Consider the following 20,790-nt stretch of genomic DNA (forward strand, 5'->3'; position numbering starts at 1 on the left):
AGCCCATCTGGCCAGCCAGGCCAGTGCCTGGGTCTCTGCCCAGGTGCCACAGCCAGATGCTGCAATGGGCTGTGCAGGGTGCACATAAACACCCCCCACCCTGCATCACCTGCCCAGACTGCAGACAGAGCTATAAGGTACCATAAAGCTTAAGATGTGTGATTTTGATGTAAACATTTTATTTAGATGCTGGTTCTTTGGTCTGCGCAGGAGACTCTACCCGGGACACCTTCACTGCTGTGTGCAGACCTTTATCTCTGAAAACCCTCCTAAATGATGAGCACTTGGGATTAAGGAGTGAGCGAGTTCGTGAAAATAGGAATAGAAAAACAAGGGTCTTTATCAGACACGGCAACATACATTAACCAGGGATTCCCATAAAAATACCACCGACCTTCCTCTGCTTGTGAAAGTCTTACCTCTGAGGAGCTGCTGCGACACCACAGTGCTTGCTCCCCCATTAACACAAAAGCACTTTTTATTTTAATGTCATGGGGAGGAAGGTCCCAGGGCTAGGCAAGGAAGGTCCCAGAGCTGGGCTACCACACTGCTGTGGGGGGCTGGAGGTGAGAAAATTGTTTCTGTTGGTTCTGGAAAAATATACTGAAGTTATTTCAGTGCTAAGTGCCGGTGCCTGACTGCTTGGAGGGAGAAATAGGAACAAAGTAATCGTTTAAAGCCATCTATATAAGGCTCAGGTCTTTTCAGGAAAATAATCTGAGATCCGGGATAGGCTGATATAGCTAAAAAGAAGGGAAATGTCAATATTTGAAAGTATGTTCAAGAAATACAGAGATGTTAAGCACTGTTTTATCATCTGGGGGGAGATAGATGGTCGTTGCAAAAAGGGTGAGCCTTCAAATGACAGGAAACTCACCCCAACCTGCCATGTAATTCACCAGAGGAATTTTAACAAGAAGCACCTGCCTGTCTCTTCTAGCTCAGCACTGGCCTTTATGGCTTTACACACATTGTTAAATTTAATCAAGCACATCAGTTTATATATTGTTTCTAATGATTAAACTCTGCTGCTGGTTTTTTACATATTGGTGAAGGTACTAAGGTATATTAAATTTTTTTAAAAAATCAATCAGCCAAAAACGTGAGAGCTGTTTGCATGCCGTGCCCTGAGTTGGGAACTTGTACATTCTCGGCACCAGCACCCAAGAGCTCCTGCAAACTCTTGAGGAATATCACAGGCGAGAAATGATGAGATGGTAAAGGCATTTGACTTAACTGATGTGTGCTCGGTGACTCTGTGACACTGGTAGAAGCATTAGCCCAGCAAATGGTCCTCATGGGTAGCCCAGTGCAGTGGCTTGCGCTGCTGGAGGACCGGTACACAGTGGGTTGCCATGTGTTTGCCACAATGCATCTCAAATTCAGAGGTGAGGAAATATTTTGCCCTAAGAAACATTCTCCAGGGTTAAAAAATAAGCATCCAAAAAATGGGAGGAAGTTAGTTAGGGGAAGGAAGGACAGTCAGGGCTTGGAAATCCCCAGCCCTAAGAGGAGGTCGCAGACCACACGGCACATTTGAGGGCACTGGACTTGCTGCCTAAGTACTCTGCACATAGCTGGCTCGTGCGTAGTAGGTCCCAGCACGTCCCAAATGCATCAGACTCACTGACCTCCGTGGAGTTAATCTATTCCTACTTCCCTTTGTTCCCTATTTCTGGGTGTCAAAAAAATGTGACCAAATTCTTTTTCTCCCATCAAGGCAAAATTTCTTGCTGGATGAAGAGAACAAGTTGTGAAGCCATGAATTCCCACTTCTTTCTCAACTGTCTGGCTCAGCCGCATCTTCACAGGCCCACAGGGACCATTTCTGGGCACACATATGAAAGAACACCAAAGCACATACTACTTTAGCCTGTTGCAGGTCACGAATTTCTTGTGCATCTGAAAGACATTGTCTTAATAGGCCACTGCTTGCACAGGACAGATGGAGAGAAGGGAGAGAAACCCACTGGAGGAGCAGGAGTCTCGCTGTGGAAGGAAGCAACAGCTCCATCCCCAGTAGATCTGCAACATCAGGTCGGTGTTTCAGCAGCATTGACTAAGGGATATTGTGGAAGGACACGCAGGAGAAGCCATAATAAGGTGACATAAAATAGCAGCTCATGCTGTAGGAAGGCTCTGCTTCATTCCTCACAAATGTGCATGAAACGATGCTCCCAGTTTCCTCTGCACTAAACTTGAGGAGATTGCTTTGAACTTTAATGCATGCAATGGACTGCACAATCTTCTGGTGCACTTTTAGGGGAATTGCTATTGATTTATATCAACATCAGACCAGGAGCTGGAGAGAGAGATGGGGAGAGGTGCTGCACTCAGGCACTGCTGCAGAAGGAAAGGCTCATCCTCATCCTCATGGCTGGCTGTGCTGGGCAAGGCTGAGCGAGCTGCACCTAGGCACAGCTCCCAGCTTTTTGGGGCAGGTTTAGATTTTCTGCCCTGGATAAAAGCTGGAAGCTGTTGTTCTCAGAGCTCACAACACTGACTGAGCCCCTGTGCTTGCAAGCATTACACTGTGCAGGAAAAATGGCATTTAACATAATTTAGTTATGTCCCACTTCCTGCCTCTCCCGTTTCATGTGGTAAACTGCTAAAAACCAAAATATGTGAGAAAAGAATATGGTTCTTTTTTTTCCAAGACAGCCAATGCAATACTGATGTTTCTGATAAACTTTATAAAAAGTGTGTTCCTGGCTTTGTGTGTGGATGTGAGTGTATATGCAGGTACCTGAGCCCATGACTGCTAAGGCAAAAGGAAATTTATAGCACTTCATTAATTTGGGGGGGACAGGAACAAGATGAAAGCACATGGCTATTTTAATAGATTAAGGACAATTATTTTGCAAGAAGAGATTTCTTCCAACTAGCCTTTTCCTGGTGGGATTTTCCAAGCCAGAAATATTTTCCTCCTTTCCCTCATCTGCTAAAAGCCCTTCAGGTGAGCCATGACCATCCCAGCACCCTCAGTTATTTACACCCACAGATACCATGACCATTGCAGCTGCATGCGGTGCAAGGAGGACAACCTTGGGAGTCCCGTGTCCCACAGGATGCTTGAAAGCGGCCTGGTTTTAAGCCAGATTAAGCTCCTGTGTCTCATTCACCCACTCAAAGTTGTCACTGAAGTATCCTGCTAAACTGAGATTTTAATGAAGAAATGAAGCCATGAGTGCAGGTGACTTTTATTTTTCATAAATGATTGTGTGCTGCTGAAATGTATGCATACAAACACAGACCTGCTTCTGCTTCCATCCCTCTCATTTCCATCCCTCTCCAGCACTTCAGTGCATTTCAGTGGGAAGCAGATATGAAAATCCGCCCCCTCATTTTCCTTTTTCGGCAGCTTAGCATCACTGCAAGCTCCGTACAGCTCCTCTTGTGCAGGCTTGGGTCTGACCCTGACCTTCCCACATCTCATTCCCTTTCACTTTGGATATCCTTGCCCGTACCTGGTTTCTGGGTTGCAGACCCAGAACAGGTCCCTGATGGTTTCAGGGCTGTGCAGGGGTGGGTTGGGGTTGGAGATGAATTTTAGTGAATCGAGTCTTTTTGCTGTTCTGATAAATGCTCCCTGGAAGGTGACCCAGGTGGGACCTGGGTTTCTTCTGCCCACTGCACACACCAAGTGTTCTGTCCCTCAGTGCCCTCAGCATCCTCGCTAGCCTCATACCTATGCATCAGTCAGGAGTTAATGGCATTAAACCACAACACATCCTTTAATTCAGTTGCTTTATACAGCTAAGGATAAGCACCACTGGGATTTTCTTTCCCTTCTCTGTGCAACACACACCCCCCCACACCCATAGCCTCATAATAACTGACATACTGATTTCCACGTATTTTTCTTCATTAGGTAGTACCCTTCCTGTGGCCGTACAGAGGCTTTCTTACTTGCTTATAAAAATTAAAAGCAAGTGGTTGTAGCCTGAAAAAATAAAAATTAAAAAAAAAAAAGAAAAAGAAAAAGAAAAAAAGTCTGGTTTAGCCTTGGGTGTACCCTACAGGTACTATAAAAAATCTGTGAGGCTGCAAATTGCTCGAGGGGACGAGGGCTCTTGCAAGGTGAGCTCGGGTGCAGCCAGGGCTTCCCTCTCTCGGTGGAATTGTTCTTTAAAAGTGATTTTTCCTTTCTTCCGTCCCCGGGGCCGCCGCCGCTCCCGATGGGACGGGTCTGGCGTTCCGGGTGTAACCTCAGCTGGAGCAAACGTTTGCGGGACCGGAGAAATCGGGTTTTCCCCCTGGTTTCTCAGCCAGGCTCTGGTTTCTCCTTCTGCTCGACGGAGAGCAGGAGAAATCGCCTCTTTCTTGCACTTTCTTGCACGCAAATTGATGCCGAAGCGGGTGCTGGAGGCTGAGGGATGCGGCGAAATGTAAATGGGCAGCCCTGGGTTTCTGGTCGTTCCTTTATCGTCCTTTAAGGGGAAAAAAAAAGAAAAAAGAAGTGTTTAGCGTCAGAATAAAGGCAAAATGATGCTTGAAAGGAATTGAAAAGAGTCCCTTTTCCTCCGTCTTTTGGTTGCAACAGAAAATAGCAGACGGATCTATAATGCGGATATTTCACAGTTTACAGTGGACATTAACATTCAACACACGGTTCTCTGCAGCAGGGATGAAATGGGTTTGAGTGCGAATGAACGAAAACCCATTAGAAACCCATGACTGTATTAAATTTCAGCTCGGAAAATTGAAATATTTCTCACTTGGACGCTTACTTCTGTAGATTGGAGCAAAAACTCCAACGGAAAAGGCGCTTTGGTTGCTCTTTAGGGAATATTTCATCCCAGTGGCACTTCCAGAGTGGCATGAGACCCATCAGTGGCGAGGCTACTTGCAAACAATAAACCTGTTTAATCTTTTTTTTTTTAAATAATTTTATAAAAAGCAATTAAGCCATCTAGCAGAGAAAGATAACATTGTTTCGGGTGGAAAATTAATTATAGTTTGCCTTTGGACAAAGCGTAACACTGTAATATAGCAAAAGGGCATTTCCCTGACAGTGCTTGAAAGTAACGAATTTAGGTTTAAATTTATTGGATGTAACTACAGTGAGGAGTTTTCCTGTCTTGTTTAGAGGTCTGAAATCACATAGTGATGTACAGCAGCACACACACTGCAAGATCACATCGGCTTAGGGTTTGAAAAAATAATGATTAAAAAGATTTAAAGGAAGAGAGGGAGCGAGGCAGAGCTCCCTTTTGTATTGTATTTTTTGACTCCGATTAGGAAACAAATGGATGGAGGATGTAAAAAAATGTACCTTTGATTCTGCTGAAGAAGAAGCAGGGAAAGACAGAGCAGTCTGAGGTCCCTGTTAATGACATCCCGTCAAGACGCTTGTAAGACCCAAGAATGTTTACAACGTGGGCTCAAGTTCAATGACAAAATCCTTTGAAGGGGAAAGGGGAAGAAAAAAAAAGCAGACCAGACACTTTGTGCAGTGGGCATGAACTTGAACAAAAGAAAGGAGTCAAAGGCTGGGAAAGCGGGGGAGGCATGAAGGAAGGGCTCGGAGAGGTGTTTGCACTGCGCCTGTTGCTGCCTTCCTTAAGTTAGTAGGTGGATCTTTGGTAGATTTTAATTCGGTTTAGGGGGAAAAAACAAAGGTGGGAAAAAAAAGAAGAGAAGAGAAGAGAAGAGAAGAGAAGAGAGAAGAGAAGAGAAGAGAAGAGAAGAGAAGAGAAGAGAAGAGAAGAGAAGAGAAGAGAAGAGAAGAGAAGAGAAGAGAAGAGAAGAGGAAGAGAAGAGAAGAGAAGAGAAGAGAAGAGAGGAGAAGAGAAGAGAAGAGAGGAGAAGAGAGGAGGGGTGCCAATGCCACCTCGGTGCAGGGCGGCTGGCAGATGAAAGTGCCACTCCAGTGACCGTTTTAAACTCAATTTTCTTACCAAAACCACCCCAAAGCGCCCACCCAACCGCCCAGCCGGGACCTCCCAGGGCTGCCCTGCCCCAGGTTTGGGGCTGCTCTACCCCAGGTTTGGGGTTACCCTACCCCAGGTTTGGGGCTGCTCTGCCCCAGGTTTTCTGAGTTTCAAGTTCAACGGCAAAGGGAGGGGGCGGGACCCTTCACCTGGCCCGGCGCCCCCCGGCAGCGGCTCCTTCCCGGCGTTTTACGAGGATGTCAGGCCGTTCTCGCCCTTTGCTGGGGCCGCCGTGTGAAGGTTTTACAGCTCTCCCCGAGACTCGCCTCCTCCCCTTCCCATCTGCATTTTCCGCTTCGGATTCGGGGCTGGAGCTGAGGACAGGGATTGGGGGCGGGGGACGGGGCTTGGTGGTGGTGGTGTCATGTCTCCCAGTTTCAGCCCGGTTTCCCACTGGGGCGGGTGCACCTAAGTGGGCTGGAGGTGTCTGGGGGTTTCCAGCCGTTCCAGTGTGGGTTTGTGGACATTGGGGAAAGACGTCGGGGGGGAAAAAGGATGGGGAGGAAAAAAAAAAAAAAAGATCTCACTAAAAGGATTAACCCTTAAGGTGCCACAGAGGGGAGCTTTAAGAGGAGCGTCCCTTTCCAAACCTGTAAACAGACCGGGTTTATTTTGAAGTCGGTCTCAGACACGGGCCATGGGACACCACAACCGGATTTTTTTAAATTTTATTGGATTATTTCTTTTTCTTTGGGGGACATCCGAGGGGCTACCTCCTGCCGGGTAAAGCTGCTTCTGCTTTACAGCCTCTACAGCCACACAGGAATCGGGGCGAGGAGGTTCACTAGTGGTAATACAAGGGGACAGAAAAGCAGATTTTGAGGTTTTCATCCATCCGCCTGTTCGGGAAAGCCGGACAAACATTCCCAGGCGCCTTCCAGCGCGGGAGGGATGACAGGGCCGGCCGGTGCCGCCGCGATCCTCCCCTCGAGCTAAAAACTAAGAAAATAAACCCGAAATGGTTCAAGGCCCAGTAATTCGGAGCAGGATCCGGATGAGGAAGAGCAAAGTGTCACCGGTTCCTGCACGACAGCGCTGCCACCCAGCTGCGGGGCGACCCATCACCGCTGCCAGGGGCCGGACGAGCATTATAGACGGGCACGGGAACCTAAAGCCCGCCCTGGGTCCGCACACGCGGGGCTGCGCGGTTTCCTACGCGCTTCTGCGTCAACACGGTCCATATCGCCCCTTTTGGGGGGGGGACCGGAGCGGCCGTCGGGTGTCGCAGAGCCTCCCCGCAGCCCCGACGGCTCTCCCCCTCCTGGGGCGGGGTTTATTGCGTCTGCCCCGCCTCCCCTGCTTACGTCACCGCTCGGAACGTTCACTCCGAGCGCCATTGGCTGTTCCTCTCCCGAAGCTTCTGGCGTCACGCGTGACGTCACGGGCGAGTGTCGCCCGCCCCGACGGGGAAAGGCTGCACCCCGGGGTGCCACCGGCACCTCCTGCAAAGCGCCGGGCGAAAATATCTGGGGAAAACGGGGAAAAACAGGGGGAAAATCCGGGGGGAGAGCGCCTGGCTGTGCTCCGCCCCCCCGGGAACCCGCCTGCAGCCAAAGCCTCAAGTATTTAAATCCATCATTAAAGAAGAACCAAATCACTGTGTAAACCCATCGTCACTGAGGGCGCGCTGCGCTGAACTCTTCGGGTTCCTAAACGCAAAGGCAGAAAAAAGAGGCAGGTTTGGGTTGTGGAAGGGTGGGGGTCATTCGCCCTTCGAGGGGCTTTTTCAACCCGACGTTGCTGCTCCGCGTTGCAGAGCCCTCTGCGAGCCGCAGCCTCGAAACACGGAGAAATTAAACAAAGACAGGGCGTGCGTGGGGTCTGCGCTTCCCGGAGCCACAAATAACCCGAAAAGAGCGGAGAAAAACGCCCGCTGGAGTATATTGACTTTCACCCTATTTATTCTGCTGAAAAGGATGTCGGCGTTTCTTAGTAGTAACCAAGCTCATTTAGTATTACACGGGGATTACTCAGCACATGCTACGGAGCGTCTCGCTATAATTCTGTATTAGTAGGAGAAGGAAAATATGTGTACAAATACACGTCGATTAGCACAAACGAAAGCGCGTATGGAATTATACGAATTGCATTTACCTGTATCAAAATATAGGCATGAACAGACATATAAGTATGTAGAAATGTAAGTATGCAAACACGTGTATATACACCTTTATCTGAGTATATATTTATATCCACACATCCAGTACTATATAGCATGTATACGTGCATACTTTTGGGTAGCTGGGTATATATAAACACACGAACACAAATATCGTATATGACAAAAGGTAAAATATTGCTAAATATGTGTTTCTGCATACGTATATGTATATTTTATATATAACCGAGCAAAGAAAAAAGTAGTACGTGCCTTCATAAATGTGTGCCTACGGGTATACATCTGTCATACGCATATATACTGTACATTCACGCAAACCCACGCGTTTATGCAAACAATTCACGTGTGTTTCTATATAACACACCCGGACTTTATTTATTTTCCCTTGGACGCGCATTTTGATACTTCTGCCTCAATTAAGGAGATTTTTTTTCCTGCTAGAAGTACGGCTGCTTGTTTCTAAAGACCAAATTCCCTGTGACCCGCCCCTCCCTCCCGCACCCCCGGACAGCCCCACTCCCGCCGCACGCAGGCGAGCCGGGAGTTACGTATTGGGGTTTAATTAATGCAATTAGACCAGTTTTTCTTCTTTTTTTTTTTTTTTCCAAAGCGCTCTGAGAAGGCTGTTCAAACCGAAGTGGTGGGAGACGGTGGAACACGACGTGGCAGCGGCGTTGTAAGGCAAGAGTAAACTGTACAGGGTCCTCTGCGTGCAAAGCGGGCAGGGATGGGGCACCTCGCCAGCTCGCCCCCCGTTGGGGGGATGTCTCACCCCGCCGGAGCAGCGAGGAGCGGTGCCCAGAGCCCTGCGCTGCCCGACGGCGGGGACGGCTCAGCCGCTGACGGTGCCGGAGCACGGCCCCCCCCCGGGGAGGGGGGTTGGGGGGGCAGACGGGGACCCCTTCGGGGCTTACGGTGGCCGTGTCCTCACGGGGTGCTGCTGCTGCTTTTGATTTTGGCGACGACTTTTTTCTCTTTCACCCGCCTGTTCTGGAACCAGATGGTGATCTGTCGCTCCGTGAGGTTGGTGGCGGCCGAGATCTTCCTCCTCTTGTCGCGGGTGATGAACTTGCTGCTGGCGTACTCCTTCTCCAGCTCCTTCAGCTGCCCCTTGCTGTACGGGACCCTCTTCTTGCGGCCCCGGCGGAAGGAGCAGCCGTCGGGGGGCAACTGCCCGGCGGAGTCTGGGCGTGGGGAGAGACGGGGCTGAGTGGGGCTGGGGAAGGGGGGGTCCCCACGCACCCTGCACCCACCTCCCGTCACCTTCCTGCAAGCAGCACCCCCCTCTCCCTGCTCGCCCCGTTTCTTCCCTCCAGCCTCCTGACAGCGACGATATTTAAAGATATTTAAGTGATATATTCTCCCTATTGATATTTAAAGATTATTTTTCTTCTCTGAATTTGTTTCTAACTTTATTTTTGTGCAGAAGTCCAGGTATTGGCAAAATAGCGACGTGGGTGAGCCCCGCGCCGGGATTAACCTGCGGACTCGCTCCGCGGTTCCAGCGCGGTTGCTGCGCGGCCGAGCGTGGCGGGGGCAACTTCGACCCCACCGGCGCGGGGTGGGCGGGGGTGCGTGGGAAGGGGCCCCTCGTTCACGGCCCTGCCGGGGTGGGCTGTAAGCATCCCCTGCCCCCTTTAAAGCAGCCCGATCCCGAGAGCTGCTTGCGGGCTACGGCTGGCACGCAGCTGCCGTGACCGTGTCTGAACCCGGATAGTATCACCGTCTGAACCCGGATTGTATCACCGTCTGCCTCCCTGCTCGGCGGGCGAGGAGTTGCAAAGGGCGGTGTTCATCTAGATTATTATTTTGTGAAATCGAATTCGTGCTAGCTCGCAAGCGTTACTGGATGGCAAGAGCAGGTCCCCAGCAGATTATCTGAAGCCCTGGTCCCAGTCCCCCCACGGCACGATGCCCCCCCCCCCTTCCCTCCCCCCCCCAGCCCCCTCCCCTCTCCCAGCGCAGGGATTTTACCTGCAAAGGCGGATTTCAGGAGGTACCCGGCCTGCCCCTGCTCTTTGGGGCAGCACATCTGGCTGCTCCAGCCGCCGCCCAGAGCCCACGGCTGGTGGTAACCGTCCACGGGCAGCAGAGTCTCATGCCGGGCCTCCCCCGGGCCGCCCAGCCCCGGGACCACCGACACGTCCAGGTAACCGGCGACGGGCTGGTACGGGGCCCCGTAGCCGGGGTAGAAGGCGAACTCGGCGGGGCGGCTCTGGAAGTCCTCGCTGCCCCCGGGGGGGTCCAGGTATTTCTCGGCGGGGAAGGGCCCCTGGGCCGGGCCGGCTTTCAGGGCGCTGCGGGCGACGCGGCAGGAGTAGTAGCCGCTGCCGAAGTATCCGTAGGGCAGCGGGGCGGAGGCGGCGGGCCCCGGGGGGGCGGCCGGGGGCGGTGGGGCGACGGAGCACGGCTTGGGCGGCTCGGCCGGACCCTCCGCCGGGTAACCGGGGTTCATCCCGGGGGGAGGCGACGGGCCGCCGAGGGCCGGGGGGGGAGGTGGCAGCAGCCCCCTGCCCTGGCCGCCTGCGAAGCCGCCGGCTGCCAGGAGCCCCTCGAGGCCCGGGGGGCCGCGGGGCTCTGGGGGCTGCATGGGGGGCGGCGCGGGGGCCGGGGCATGGGGGGGAGCCTGCTCGGCAGCACCCGGGCACTGCCCGAGGGGGGTCCCCGGATCTTTTTAAAAGGCTGCGAGCTGCCGAGAGCTGCCTTTCCCCGCCGGGCTGCCCTGACGCAACGGCCGGGGGCTGCCTCATTGGCTGCCGCTCGGGGGAAAAGGACGGAGAAGGAGGGAAAAAAACCCAACCCCACACAAAAAAACCTCCAGCCCCAATAAACCCTGGCTGCAGAAATTGCGAAAATACTTTTATTGCGACGGGAGGAGGAGGGGGACCCCCCCGCACGTGACAGGCGGGTACACGGGAGGCGCCTCTTGTGCTGCGTCTTGGCAAAAAAAAAAAAAAAGGGGGGGGGGCAGAGGGGGTGGGGGGGAATGGGGGGACGAGGGGAGGGAAGGGAAGGAAAGGAAGGATCACGAACGGTGCGGAGGAGCAGTCCCCGGTCGAAAAATCCGGGCTCAGATTAAAACCACCTTTTTACTTTTTTTTTTTTTTCGCTGTAGCCCCTTCTTCCCACGCGGGTCCGGGGGCTTCTGTCCTTGGAAAAGGTCATGCCCAGCCTGAGGGGACCCGGGGGGGGCCCTCGACCCAAGCGGGGTGGTGGTGGGCAGTCATGGGGCAGGGATGACCCCCCCAGGGGCCGGGGCCTCCCCTCCATCCCAGCGTCACTCTGCCCCTGCTCGGGGGGGTTTATCCCACGCACATCGTTGTGCACCCCAACTTTCAGCTACAAAAGGCCATAACCTGTATCCTTGGGGAAAGGGACAGGGGATGGCCCTAAAAGCAAGGAGAGAGAGCAAAGGGGGTCCACGGTACCACCGAAAAAATAATTACAAAGGAGGGGACACACAATTCTGCAGGCATAGAGCTGTTGCCACGCATGGCCCTGGACCATGTCTGCCAAGTCACTGTAGATCCCGCTAGGAAGCATCCCAAAGGGAAAGTATTTGGAAAAGGGAGGTGGGAAAATAATCCAGAGAGTCCCTTTGGGGTTAGGAGCATGGGACAGGTGGAGAGACGGGCAGAAGAGGGGAAAGACGGAGGGATGTGGCGATGGTCTGGAGAAGTTTGGGGTAACACACTGAGGCCTGTGTCCGCGTGCATGCCAATTATATTATTCAGGTACGTGCATTTTTAATCGTCTGTACACATGGTACAAACACACACCGTCGCGTTTCTAGCTCTTTTTTCTCTCTGGTTTTCCCCAAAGGCCTTGTCTGCGGGAAAGCTTTGCTAGAATTCCCTCAAAGGCCACTGGAGCTCATGCGTTGTTTCCTTCGTGCAAAGAAATCGAGAGATTTCTGCCTTCTGACTATCAAATCGCAATAAAAATTCTCCTTCTGCCACGTCTTTGGGCCACCAAAGCAACGACCCATCTGCCCAGAGGAGCCGCGACAGGCTTTAACACGTAAGGACAGAAATCCCTGTGGAAAATAGGGGTTAGAAGTGATGATAGCAAAGCTCTCCCAGGCGGGGAAGCATCCCGTTTCGCTGTGGGAGGTAGCTTCCCCTCTCACCCCCACCCCCCCCCCAAAAAAAAAAACCAACCCACCACCCCAACAAACCATCCCCGGCTCCTTCCAGCTTTATGCCGGGCTGTCTCGACGAGATCCTGTCCTGCACCCCATTCTCTCTCCCAGGGAAACAAATAAAGCACATCCCGAAGCTGCATCTTCACTCCTCGGCCCTTCTCGTCCGTTAAAAATCCCGGGGTCTCACGGAAACCAACGTTTTTCTTTTTCTGGAGAAAGAAAAAAAAAAAATCCCACTGATTTTAGCCTTCACCTTTCCGCTTTCAAAGCTTCTTTCTTCCCTTTCCGTAGTTTAACGACTGCACTTCTTCTTTGATGCCCTTTTTATGCTCCCCCACTCCTGCCCTCTCTCCATTTGCTTCCAAACAGCCCGTAACTCGGGCGCTGGGCACGGCGGCCGCGACGGGCGGCCGAGTGTTTGCCGACGGGGCCGCAGCTCCCCCGCGTCTCACCCTGCTTCCTCCACAGAAAGGTCGGGCTTAATCCCGAGGTCAAGGCCAAGTTGAAAGTTAAGAGCCTGTTGACTTCGGGGCTTCGCTGTGGCGGCGGCCGTCGGGGCGGCCCCGGCCCCGCCGCCCCCCGGAGCCCCCCGGCGCGGGCAGGGCCCGGGCCCCGCGGCGCTAGGCAGGGAGAAGAGTCCCGGCTTGAGGCTGGAGCGGGATCCGCGGACAGACCGACTTGCTGCAGACTTTCCCGGTAGTTTGTATCCCTTTATTTCTTTTTATTATTTTTTTTCTTTAATTCAAGCGGGAAAAAAAACAGGAGGAGTGGGGTCCGCGGGCAGAACCGCTCGGCCGGTCCAGCGTGCCAGACACCCCCATAACCGAGGGTACAGAACCGCAAATTTATGGAAAAATGGGATTTTATTCCGTGTCCCAGGGCCCCTGGGGCCGGCCGGTGCGTGGGGCTGCAGCCGGCGGGCTCAGCCTGGCAGCCTCCGCCGCCGCCTCCCGCAACGCTGCCCCGGCAGGGACGGCGTCGGGGCGCGAGGGGGGATTCACCTATTTCACCCCCCAGAAATCCTGCACTTGGGCTGATTTATTTACAGGCATTACCGATTTCCAAAATTGCAGCCCACCTCGTGCTTTTTAAGCCCGCGCTTCCCTTCGGTTCGTCTTTGTAACACGGTCGGAAAATTTCGAGCAGGCTTTGCCGTGGAAATAGTTTAAAACGCGACTTCCAAACTGATGTTAAGATTTCCGTTCCTTGACAATTTTACGGAGAAAATTTCAGTGTAATATTTCAGGTCACGATAAAGCGAGAGGAACGGGGTTATTTTAAAGGGAAAAAACCTGATTTGTTTTACCAGTTCCTCTCTCCTCTCCATGATCGGGCTTAAAATTACCGAATACTCATTAGTTTGCAACTATACTTTTATTATATTCTCGATAGGATCTATTTAATATTTATGCCATCTGGAATCTGAAAAAGCCGTGGAATAACTTTTTAACGGTCTGTGATTTTTTAAAGCAATTGAATTTGAGGCCGCCGTTACAAAATACAAGGAAAAAAAAACCCTCAAAACCAACCCAAACCCCAAAGCAGTTTGAAGGGGGGGGGGGCAAATTGGAACTACTTAAAGACTTAACGTTTGGAAATAATCAATTGTTGGAAAATTGAATTCTGGGTCTGGAAGGAAGCCCAGCTCTTTGGTTTCTGATTTTGGCAATATTTCTGGGAAGAAAAAATCAAGTAAAGGCAAACATTTTGATCTTTTATTTCTTTTTTCTCCCTTCGCCGCCGGCCCCCTCCTTTCCCACCCCACAGGCATCCCCGGAAGCCCCGGGGATGTAGGTGCGAATATTTCTCTCCCTGATGCCTGGAGGGCCAGAATCTGTACTTTATAGCACATTTCTAGTGGATCCTTTGAACAAATCAGCTGGCATGGGAACAGAGACCGTGGCCTGTCTTTGCTTTGCTCTTTTTATCCCTGCTCTGTGCTGAAGACCCGGCGCTGCGATCACTGCAGTGCGCTTCTGACACCACCCACCCCTAGCTGGGGTGAAATGTGGGGTGATTTCAAACTCGGTGTGTTGTTTTTAATCTGATTCTCACCATCCCTACGTGTTCCAGGTTTCCTTTGCCCTCCCCGGCCTTGACTGGAGGCTCCTTCCTTGCCTTTTAGCTTCTTCTTGAGAAACTGGGAGGGCCCAGCTGCACCTCAGACCACCGGTGTGTTGCTCCCGGGCTGTCCAACCTGAAACCTCCAGTTTGGGTCTCTCCCTCCTGTTCACCAAAATGGAAAATGAGACACTGTGGTGGTTTCCTGAAGGCCATGGCTGTGGGTGCCCTCTGCTCCCAGCCCCAAACCCCTGCCCCTCCCTTGGAAAATGCCCCTCCATGAGCTCCCTTCCCACCTCCCGCATCCTCCCCTCCAGCCCCAGCCTCTTCCAGCCCAAGCTCCTCAGCCAGGGAGGTTGAAACCTCAAAGGGGACCGACCCTGACCCTGCTTCTGCCTCTGGGAGGGGAAGAAGCATGGTGGGAGTCCGCAATGGCTTTACCCACAGAGCAGAAACCTGGAGGGGATGTGGCCTGGGGGTAGCTTATGAAGCAAACGTTCCTGCCTGGGAGCAGAGACAAAATAGAAAGGTATTATAGGTATGTCTGTGTTTTATCTGTCTGTCTACTGCAGATAGAGATGTTTGCACATCCTTGACCTGGAAACAGCCATATGAATGTAGCTGGGCGTCCCTGCTTGCGTTGGTTCTGTGTACAATCCAGCTCTCCAAATGCCCTTTCTTTAAATATGGCAAAGTGTGCATCACACTCCTTCCACACACCCCTAGATGTGCATCGCACACTGGCTGTGCATCCCGTCCATCCCACCCAGCCGCAGCAGCTCTTTTGCCTGAACACGTTTCCCTGTCGGCGCCAAGCCCAGCAGCGTGCGCCCATTGCTGCACGCACCAGGGACTAGCTCTGTGTTCCCCAAGTTCCTGCTCAGCTAAAGCAATTTATTTCAGCTGTTGTGGGAGAAAAGGGGAGTTGCTTTGTGCTTGGCTTTTAAGCCCTGCTTCTGATGTTTAATTTGTTAGGAGCCATCCGGATCCTTCGGGCTTCCCTGCTGCTCCCTCCACTGCCGGTGGGAGCCTGCAGCCGGGCGTGGGTTGCGCAGGCAGCCTGTGAGGGGGTGCAGCGTGACCACACACATGGAGGGGCTGGAGGTGAGCCCCGTTTCTGAAGGAATCAGGAGAATTTTGAGGCCTGTTCTCGAAAATGTGCCCTGCAGGAGACATATCTGGTGGTATCCAGTCAGGGCAGGAGCAGCTCCCCTGTGCCAGACATGTCACTGCTCCGGAGGTGGGAGCCGGAGAATCCCCTGCCCCGGTAGCATAAACTGCTGAGCAAGCCTGTGAGCTGGACATTGCTTCTGCTTCAGCACGGCTCTGCTGCACGCGGTGGGTTAGCGCTCTCTTTTCTGGTCTTTCTGGTAGATCAGAGATTTCTCCCTAGGGCAGAAATCCAGACATGAGGCCTTTGTCTTTCGGACCCAGCCGCGGATACGGCAATCTCCACTGAGGGCCAGGTCCTAATTCCCATGCCTGCCGTGATTCATGCTCTAGGCTCAGGGAAGTCTTACTGAGCTCAGTAGGATGGATCATAAATCACAGGAAGATGAGAGATGGCTGCTCCCAGTCCCAGGCACAGAGGTGCTCAGGCCAGCAGGATGGTGACTGAGGTCCCCGTGTCTACGGTGACCACTGCAGTGAGAATTATGCCTCCTCCTATTCACAGCAAAACCTCTCCAAGCCTTTGGGGCTAAGGCCTTCAGAGCAGGTAAAATATTGGAGATCTGAACCTCCTCATGGCAGCCACACTGTAGAAATGCCCCATGGAGGCATCTGGGAAGCAGCATTGCTCCTTCTCTGTCCAAATCTTGTGTTTCTCTCCTGTACTGCAGGGAGAGACGTGTATATCCGAATAGTAGCCAAGTGATTCATTCAGGCTTCTTTTGCCTTCCTGAGCCCAGCAGTGGATCTGGAAAGCCTAAAAGCAGTTGCTTACAGGACAGGGCTGGGCTCAGCATTGCTTGGGCAGAGCAAAGACCATAGCAAATGTGTTGGGAGACTTTGCAATTAATACATTGCCAGGGAATTACTACAGCCTCTGGAAGATGGTCTGTGCATTGCCCTTGCCACTGCCAGGCCAGCTCTGGGGAGGTCTCTTCTGTCTCCCCCTGCCCACTGCACTGTGATTCCCAGTGAGGAGGGATGGATGCAGTGTGGAAAGGCACCAAGAATCATGCCTGGACCATCCCAGAGCTCTGGTGTGCCCTGGGCTGCAGCATCGTGGGGAACAGGGAGAGACATCCCTGTCCTGGCAGGTTTTAATGCATTTTTATACATTTCTATTTATTCTGTAGTTCAAGGGTTGGAAGCAGGGACTCCTCCCTGTTCCCCCTCCCTCAGCCCTTGAATCCAGCTTGAGATCCCAGTGTGAGGTGGGATGAGCGATAGGGAAGGACTGAGAGCACAACACGAAACGTGCATCTCTGGACTCTGAGACCAAGCTGGGTCCGCAGAGCTCCTGTCCCCTGCCGCTGCGCTGGTTTTCTTCGACCCCCCGGCTCACGCTGCCGGGGAGGTATAAAGCCTTGCGGTAAATGGTAAATCAGACGGGGCGGGCAGCAAAGCCCCCCCGGGCACCCCCGCGCTTCCCCGGCCCCCGCTTCCCACTGCCTGCGCCGTACCTGGCTCCTCTCCGCAGAGCCCACGGGAGGGCTGGGGAGGGCAGGGAGCCCGGTGGGTGCCCCCAGCTCTGCCCCCCCGGGGTGGCCCAGAGCACCGGGCCCGCCCCGGCTCTGCCCGCAGGGTGCCTGGGTCCCCGCCGGGCACGGGCGGGTGCCGGGGGAGGGGGGAAACCGGGAGGGGGGGTTCAAAGGTCGCCCTACCCCCCCACCCCCTTCCTTATTGTAGGGGCGGCGGCCGGGGCCGGCCGGTGGGGAGGAGGATGGGGAGGAAGGCGCGGAGGGAAGGAGGCGGCCGGGGACGCGCACACACACACACGGCTCCCGCCTCCTCCCCGCCCCGGGCTGCAGCCGGGGCTCTACAGCTTTTTAGCCTCAAATGGAAAACCAATTCTAAATTCAGGTATTTCCTGGCTTTTTCAAGGCTGAACTCACAGCTTCCCCGGCGACACCTTCCCGGCTGTTAGGACCAGCCAGCTGATGCCGAATTAATTCGGTGTGGGGAATAAATGCGTTGCTGTGAATCAATGAAACGCCCGAACGTTACTTGCCAGTGGTGGAAAAAATAACGCCAAGTCGGTGGGCGAGTGAGTTATTGGTTTACAAGAAGTGCCAGACTACAGTAAATCCCACGCGTGAATACAATGGCGGGATTGTTGGTTTACGAGAAGGACAGGGTCGGATGCTTTGTATTCTACTTTGCAGAAACATAATTCCATCCTTTTCCAAAGGGCAAAACACAGGGAGACCACATTACCCGAGTCCGACGTTTGCAATGGCTTTGCCTCCCCTCGTTTCCAGCCTGGGAGGGAGGATGGGGGCTCCCCTCCCCGACACCCACCCACCCCCACCCCCAGCTTTGGAGGGATTCCTGAGGTACTTCAGGCCATTTGCACTCAGGGACAGTTCAAAACCCCGCAGGTTTCAGCAGACACCCGGGGGAACACCGGACTGGCAGCTCGGGTCGGGTGACCGAAGCCACGGTTCTTGTGGATGCAGGAATAATTGCTTTAGGACTGAAGAAATCACGGCTGAAAAGTTTAGCACAGTTATAATTAAAGAAAAACGTAGCTGTCCCCGTCTACACGTCAGACAAACGCACCACTGAACTAGTGTCGGTCGAGGCGCAGGAATTCCCATCTCCCTCCTCTCCGAGTGGGATAAAGGTTTTAATATTCCCTAACCTTAAAGTCCTCCGGGTAAATAAGGACGGCGGCAGAGCAGCAAGGACGTTGCAGGGCTCAGACCTCACGTCACCACAAGCATCAATGCCCCGGGCCATTTTCACTCGTTTTCCCTAAAAATCAAGGACATTCCTTGTATTTTCCCTTCGCCGCTGCGGTGCAGAGTAACACCCCGGGCGAGTTGTGTTGCAAACCAGCCGGACCTATGACCACGGCCAGATCTCTTTTTTTTTTTTGGGGGGGGGGACGGGGACGACGACACTGAATATTTTTTTTTGGCTCAGTACCGGCTCGACTCGCAGCGGCCCAAGGACCCCCCGAGCCCGCTCCCCCCGGATTCCTCTCCCGGCACTTGCTGGTTTTCCTGGTGCTGGGGACACGGAGCAAAGCGCGGAGCTTCCCACGGAAGGAAACCCAGTGCTTTCCCTCTGGCCCTTGGAGATATAGTAATTAAGAGCCTCCAATTATAATCGAGACTCGATATCCATTTGAGAGCTTCCCTGAAAAATTTAAGTAACTGAAATGCATTTATCAATATATCAGTAAGTGTACTAATATTAGCATCAACCATTAAGTTACTGTTAATATTAATACAGTAATAACTATATTGATAAATACTATAATATTAATGCATACGTATAATAATAATCGTTAACAAAATATCATCCCTTTATTTAATCTTTTGATTTAATACCTGTACCCACATATGAACATCTAAAGGAGCCGTCAGGGCAGTGCAGCGTCGCAGGCTCCAAGGGCACCGCGTTACTCAAGGCACAAACACAATTTTCTCGTTTTCTCTGTTGCAGTCACACAGCTGGTAGGAAAGGTTTCTTTCCATTCCTTTCCTTAGTTTATTCCTACATCCCAAAACGCAAAAAAAACCCCAACTCAACAACCCCCCATCAAAAAACCCCACCCCAAAACTCTGACAACAAAGTCTTGAAGTAACATTATAAAACAGAAAAATAATTATAAAATCGGTTAATTTTTTTTTTCCTCCACTTAGCCCCCATGTTGCCTCAATTACCCTAATTCCTGCAGGGAGAGGAGGTTTCCCCTTCCTCCCTCTCTGTAATATTCCAGCATTACCTGTTTTTTAGCTCTTCTGGGAAAACGGATGATTTTTCCTCTCCCGTTTTGGTGCCACTTATTTTGAAGCTCCCCCCCCCGGGGCCTGGCAACCCCTGCTGGGCTTTGGGGGGGACAGTCACCCTCACAAACCCTCCCCCGGGAGGGAAGGTGTGCTGGGAGGCAGGGAGGTGCCCGCTAATAACCAGCTGCTCCCCCCAGGGCTAGTAGAGGGATCGAGCTCCCATCCACGGAGGCAACGGTTTTATTTTACGTTAATCATTGGATTATTAAAAATGAGCCGAAGCTGAAGGTGCCCCCAAGGTGCCCAACAAGGTGCCAATATAGTCATTAATTTAAGGAGAGGTTTGTTTGTGAACAGCTCAGCTGGGACCACCTCCACGCCTAAATTATGTTTTATTTCGGTTTCATTTTCTTCTCTTTTTCTTCTTCCCGACAAATTTACCCTGCGGGGTCCGGGGGTCCCTGAGATCCTGGCCATGAGCAGGGTCTGGCTGGAAAAACTCGAAACTTTCCCTGTTGAATCATTTGTGTCCTCATGAAACATTAATGGAAATGGAATAATAATTTTTTCATCAACCTTTCCCAACCCCATTTATACCTTTTCACATCTTAATTTCCAGGCGATCTCTACAGCTTCTTGTCCTCCAGCAAGGGAAATCAATTTTCTTTCTTAATTATCAAACAATCAGGATGTAAAAAACCGAAACAGATTACAGTGCAACCATAAATTAAAAATTAAACACACGTGCATGGTGTCAGGAAAGTTAGATACGAACTAGACATTTTTTCTACCATTTACCTCTCTTTGCACCTAAGTTATTTTTCCTTGCTCCCGCTGACTGGCACCTTTCCCTGACCCAGAGACACTTCCTTGTGTCCATGCCAGGTGTTGGGAGCTGACTGCAGATCATGGTTTCCACTCAAAAATTCCTCATTTTCAGAGTTCTGATTTTTAAATTATTGTATATATTTTTTTGTTTTAGCTTGCACAGTATTCTTTTAAGTCTAGAGATTGAAACAGCCAGCACCATAATTTTCAGAGCAGGTTTGATACACTTGGCTTCAGACACCTGAGCTGTTCCCTTGCCTCCCCGTGGCGATAACTCACAGCCTCCCTGGGGAACCTGACGAGCATTTTGGTGGTCTTAGACTATATTTTGCCTTCTTACTTTAGTCTAATCCCTGCTGCTCATCAGTGCAGTTGGGGAATAACTTGGATTTCCAAAACATAACACAGGGGGCAAAAAAGATTCATGATGGCAGGGTTATTCACTGCCTAGAAAGTCCTTCAAAAGAGATTTTCAGTCATTCCCTCTGACAACCGTCCTTCCAGCGTCATCCGGAGTTGTTTCTTTACAGCAGAAGAGGCAGACCACGTGCAGACACTTGCACACTCACACAGCAGGAGATGATCTGGCCAGCCATCCTCTTCCCATTTCCAAGATAACCTAGACTTTTCAATACCTGTGCCCACACAATTTTATATTCTCCAGAAGGAGGGGCAGATCTGGGTTCTCCCTCCTTGCGCAGCGTATACACATCAGAGTACTTCCCAAGCACCTGTCTGGCAGATGGTTCACGATTAATGTTGCCTTTCCACTGTTATGTACAACTTCTCCTGCTGACT

General features: G+C 52.0%; 2 protein-coding genes across 2 annotated transcripts in view; one reads left to right on the top strand and one right to left on the bottom strand.

Annotated features, from left to right (window-relative positions):
- Positions 1–350: 350 nt before the first annotated feature.
- The window catches only part of ATP5MC1 (ATP synthase membrane subunit c locus 1), a 57,301-nt gene continuing 36,861 nt past the window's right edge, over positions 351–20,790 (top strand). Inside the window, exon 1 of the mRNA XM_055697543.1 lies at positions 351–354. The gene's annotated coding sequence lies outside the window, so the exon portion shown is untranslated. The remainder of the gene's footprint in view (positions 355–20,790) is intronic.
- HOXB13 (homeobox B13) lies at positions 8,980–10,642 on the bottom strand. The gene is made up of 2 exons (XM_055697805.1): positions 10,027–10,642; positions 8,980–9,236 (listed from the first exon to the last, which is right to left on the bottom strand). Exons 1-2 carry the CDS (start codon positions 10,640–10,642, stop codon positions 8,980–8,982), a joined length of 873 nt encoding a protein of 290 aa, XP_055553780.1.

The sequence above is a fragment of the Falco cherrug genome, chromosome 20, assembly GCF_023634085.1.
Source record: "Falco cherrug isolate bFalChe1 chromosome 20, bFalChe1.pri, whole genome shotgun sequence".
NCBI classification, from domain to species: domain Eukaryota; kingdom Metazoa; phylum Chordata; class Aves; order Falconiformes; family Falconidae; genus Falco; species Falco cherrug.

Coding starts and splice junctions, on each gene's coding strand:
- HOXB13 (XM_055697805.1), bottom strand. CDS start 10,642: ATGCAGCCCCCAGAGCCCCGCGGCCCCCCGGGCCTCGAGGGGCTCCTG. Junction 9,237..10,026: donor CCTGAAATCCGCCTTTGCAG/GTAAAATCCCTG, acceptor CCCCACGCCCAG/ACTCCGCCGGGCAGTTGCCC.